Genomic DNA, 4,845 nt, shown 5'->3' on the forward strand with positions numbered 1-4,845 from the left:
CAAAGTGAATTGTGAGGTCACGGATATGATTATACCTCAGCGAGGGTTGCGACAAGGAGACCCGCTCTCGCCCTACTTATTCCTTATTTGTGCCGAGGGGTTCTCACCCTTGCTAAATAGAGCGGAGGAGGACGGCTCGCTGAAGGGAATCCGTATTTGTAATGCTGCACCGAGCTTTAACCACCTATTGTTTGCAGACGATTCACTGGTACTCATCAAAGCTACATCAGAGAGTGCTACGTCGCTGCAACATATCCTACAACTTTATGAGGTGTGCTCGGGGCAGGTTGTCAATTATGACAAGTCTTCGGCCATGTTTAGCAAGAACACAAAACAAGCTAGAAAGAGAGAGGTCTTGGGCACCCTTCATATTCGAGCAGAAGCAAAGTCCGAGCGGTACTTGGGTCTTCCTGTCTATGTGGGGCAAGCACGAAAGAAGGTTTTTGAATACCTCAAGGACCGAATATGGCAGAGGATTTTGGGCTGGCAGGAGAGGATGCTCTCCAAGATGGGGAAGGACCTTCTCATCAAAGCGTGTGCACAAGCAATACCGACCTTTGCAATGTCGTGTTTTGACCTTACAAAAACTCTGTGTGAGGAGATTGGGGCGATGATATGTCGCTTTTGGTGGGCTAAGCAGGAGAAGAACAACACGGTGCACTGGCTGAGCTGGGAGCTGCTGACCACGCCCAAAAAGGAAGGAGGGTTGGGGTTTCGTGACATTTATGGGTTCAATGTGGCCATGCTTGACCGACAGGCTTGGCGCATGCTCACTAATCCTGATTCGTTGTGTGCCAAAGTGTTGAAAGCAAGATATTTCCCCACCACTAGCATCCTGGAGGCTAGGCCGCGTGATGGTATTTCTTATACTTGGAGGAGCATTTTGAAGGGCGTGGAGCTGATGAAAGAAGGACTAATCCATCGAGTGGGGGATGGCAGTGCTATCAATATATGGGCGGACCCGTGGCTAAACCGCGAGGGAGACCGAACACCCAGGTCCTGGAGGGGCAATTGTATCCTCGCAAAAGCAATTGAGCTGGTTGATCCAACCACCCATGAATGGGATGAAGAACTGGTGAGAACGTTGTTTGTGGAGGATGAGGCCAGGATCATACTGGCGACACCGATCAGAGAGGGTTATGAGGACTTCTATGCGTGGTTCAGCGACAATAAGGGTCAGTTTTCGGTGAAATCTGCCTACAAACTCTATGTGGCACAGAGAGATGGAGGTCTGCCGAGCGCTTCAAACCCACAACCAACAGGTTGGGAATGGACGGAGATCTGGGGACTGCCATGCCAACCAAAGATACAACAATTCCTCTGGCGACTCGCACATAACAGTTTACCACTAAAACGGAACATCCAACGGCGCGGTATGGAATGTAACACCCTCTATGTATGCTGTGGGAGACTTGACGAAGATGCAGCGCACCTGTTTCTAAAATGCAAGCTTGTGAAGAGGGTGTGGCGGGAGTTACACTTGGATGACATCAGGCTGCAAATGTGTGAATGCATGGACGGCCTAGAACTATTGCACAAAACCCTTCGGCTGCCGGTGGAGAAGACCATCCGGGTTGCATGCCTCCTTTGGAAATGGTGGTCTTGGCGCAATAAAATAAATGTTGGAGAGAAGCCGACAGCTCTGGAAAAGCTGCCAGCCGAAATCAATCAATGGGCGCTTGAATCCCTGGCGCTGTGCCGACCGGAGCGAACGACCCCGCCAATCAGGCCGCAGCAAACATGGACGAGACCCGAGGCTGATACTCTGAAGATAAATTGTGATGGAGCTTTTAATGCAGCACAGGGGACAGGGGGCTGGGGTTTCGTTGTGCGGGACGAGGCGGGAGATGTCAGAGGCTCAGGTGCGGGATTCATGCAACATGTCGCGACAGCACTGGCCGCTGAGGCACAAGCTTGTGCTGCAGCAATGGAGACAGCAGCGGCCTGGGGAATGATGCGAGTTCACATCGAGACGGACAGCCAAATCCTTGCCAACGCACTTAACGGTCGAGAGGCTGACTTGGCCATGGAGGGGATCCTATTCAGAGAGATCCGACAATTTGCAAGCATTAACTTTAGTCACATACTCCCTCCGTCCTTTAAAGAATGTACTTTCAACTTTTTTGGAAAGTCAATTTTTTTTTATATTTGACCATGTTTATATAATAATACATCAACAATTATGCCATCAAATTAGTAGCATTAGATTCATGATAAAATATATTTTCATCATAAACCTATTTGATTTCACAAATATTGATATATTTTTGCACAAACACAGTCAAATTTTGAGATAGTTTGACCCTCCAACAAAGTTGAAAGTACACTCTTTAAAAGACGGAGGGAGTAGTTTTCTCTTTCGCCCCAGGGCGTGTAACACTTTAGCTCATGTTGTAGCTGCTTTTGGCGCACGACGCCGTGTGATGGGAGAGACCTGGGCTGAGGCTCTCCCTGATGATGTATCCGTTTGAAGGGCCAGCGCTGAGGCTGGACCCGGGTAATGTATGGAATCGAAGTGTTCCATCTCAAAAAAAAAAAAAACATCAAGTGCTAAATAGCTTAGCCCAGTGATCTGTTTGTATCATACATCACTTCCCGTTTCATACTTCAGTTATATCCTTGCTTCCCAGGTTACAAGCGGCAATTTATCCTTCCAAATACTATTCAACCTGAGTATATGTTTACACAGCTCCTAGATCTACACACATCATCCCCAACCCCTACATATATCATTCACCGGTCAAACCATCAAAGAATCAGGGCATACCTTAATATTTCTTGTTTTAATTTATCATGGTTTCTCACTTGCTATGCCCTTTCAGGGAATGCAAAATACCCACGGTAAAAATGCACCAGCAGCATATATGTTACACTAATCTCTTCTGAACTCTGATGTTAATTGGTATGTACAAAGGAATCCAGGAGTAAAAACGGCAAAAGAGAAGGACATGATGCACAACCTGATTAATGACAATGTTTACTCATTATGAACACAAATAGTAACGGTCCACATAACAAAGAGACTACTCCACATAATATAGTAATATAATAACGGTTCACACAACAAAGAAATAACAGTTAACTTAAGTTTGCACAACAGTCTGCCAACACAAACTGGAGCATCAAAAAAGATACCCCAAGCACTATACCATGATATCATGGATCGGCATAGCCAAGCAGGAGACGATCGTCAAAAGGTATTTGGCTCATATCATTTATGCTTCTAACCAAGCGAGACCAAGCAACAGTAATCTTCACCTTAGAGTCTTTACCTTTAGAAGAGGTCTTTTTCCCTCTAGATGGCTTGCAGCTGTGGAGGACACATGTAGCCTGGCTTGTTTGGCAATCCTTGGCTTTGAACAAGACACGGCCACTAGCAGCGATAGCACCAGAGCGGGAGTAGGTGTAGATGAAAATTTTGAGCCTTCCTCGTACAGACACAACGCGCCTCAACAGAGCAAGGTAACCATCTGAATCCATAGACATTGTTTCATCGGATTCCATATTCATTGTTCCATACTTTGAATCAAACAGCACGATTTCCTTATTAGGATCGTCCTCGCAAGGCGAGGCACGACAAACAATTTGCCCGCCGTGTTTAAAAGGCGACCCTTGGGTAACACGGGCAGACAAGATGGTGGCCTGGCGTGACCAGTCGAGTTGTTCAAAGCGCAACTCTATTTTGCAGAGGTAGTTGGAGAAGCACCTATAACACCAATCATGCCAGGAAGGATTGTACATCTGCACGGGTAGAGTGAAGAGCGTCCTATCCTCGGACCGAGACTGTCCCTTCACCATGAGTTGGAATTCTATGTGAACGGGATCGCGGCACATGAGCGCGCGAGATGGGCCAGTCAAGTGCAGATAAGGATCCTGAAAGCATCAGCCAGTCATGTACTGATCAGAAAGCAAGCGGCAACAAGAATAAACAAGGATACATAATGAGCAGAAGGCCCGTACTTTCTTGGTGAGAGTTTGGCTCCGCCCCCTTCGACGAAAGAAGAGGATATTGCGTTTGTGATCCACATAGTCTCGAGCGGCAACGACGCCGTACACTTGAAGCGGCCACTTGAGGTGCTTTGTCTTGGCGATTTTGATGGAGTATATCTGAAGGGTCTTGGAAAGGACGGCCTCCCCTGGGATGCGGCTCGGGGAGCAGTGTGTGAAGAGCATTGGGCTCAGCATCGCTGCAATGTAAACCATGGGTATGCACGCGGCGAAACAGTTGAGTCGACGACCGGCCGGAAGAGAAGAAGAAATGCAAGCAAGAATTAATCGGTTACTCACTCAGAGCTTCGAAGTCGAACCGGCCTTTGCCGAATGAGATTTCCCAGTTTTCGCGGTGCTGGTCGAAGTCCTCCTTCTGCTCCTCCATGGAGGATTCAGGAGCCAACTCCTCCTCGTCTTCTTCTTCTTCTTCCTCCTCCTCCTCCTCCTCCTCCTCCTCTTCCTCTTCCTCTTCCTCTTCCTCTTCTGTGGTTGGTTCGCAGTAAATCGATTTGGACTCGATGTCGTCATCTAATCCAGCATTCGCCGGTTGCGAGGGACGTCTCCTCCGCCTACACAAGCGCGCCCTTGATACCTGCGGCATGTCGGAGCACGTATCGTCGACCCCCTCCGCAATTTTGCTCGCACCTTCTCGACCCTGTTTTTTCTTCGCCGCCGGCGCTGCCTGCTCGCTAGGGTTCTTTGACGGGGAAAAAAGGCTGGGTGGGTGGGTTGGGTTATATTCCGTCTCAGCGTCCGACGCGTGTTCTGCGTCTCTGCTGGTCACGGGCCCAGCTAGCATCGCGAGCAAACACAACCTCCTCGTCTGGGACGGCCCATTAGACGCTGGACCTACCA

The 4,845-nt window shown here is 48.6% G+C and overlaps 1 protein-coding gene across 1 annotated transcript; it reads right to left on the reverse strand.

The window, feature by feature from the left end:
• Window positions 1-3,114: 3,114 nt before the first annotated feature.
• Window positions 3,115-4,626, reverse strand: LOC119367131. The gene is made up of 3 exons (XM_037632737.1): window positions 4,288-4,626; window positions 3,961-4,187; window positions 3,115-3,873 (listed from the first exon to the last, which is right to left on the reverse strand). Exons 1-3 carry the CDS (start codon window positions 4,589-4,591, stop codon window positions 3,157-3,159), a joined length of 1,248 nt encoding a protein of 415 aa, XP_037488634.1. The 5' UTR covers window positions 4,592-4,626; the 3' UTR covers window positions 3,115-3,156.
• Between the last annotated feature and the right edge of the window lie 219 nt (window positions 4,627-4,845).

This window comes from Triticum dicoccoides, chromosome 2B (assembly GCF_002162155.2).
Source record: "Triticum dicoccoides isolate Atlit2015 ecotype Zavitan chromosome 2B, WEW_v2.0, whole genome shotgun sequence".
Taxonomy (NCBI): Eukaryota; Viridiplantae; Streptophyta; class Magnoliopsida; order Poales; family Poaceae; genus Triticum; species Triticum dicoccoides.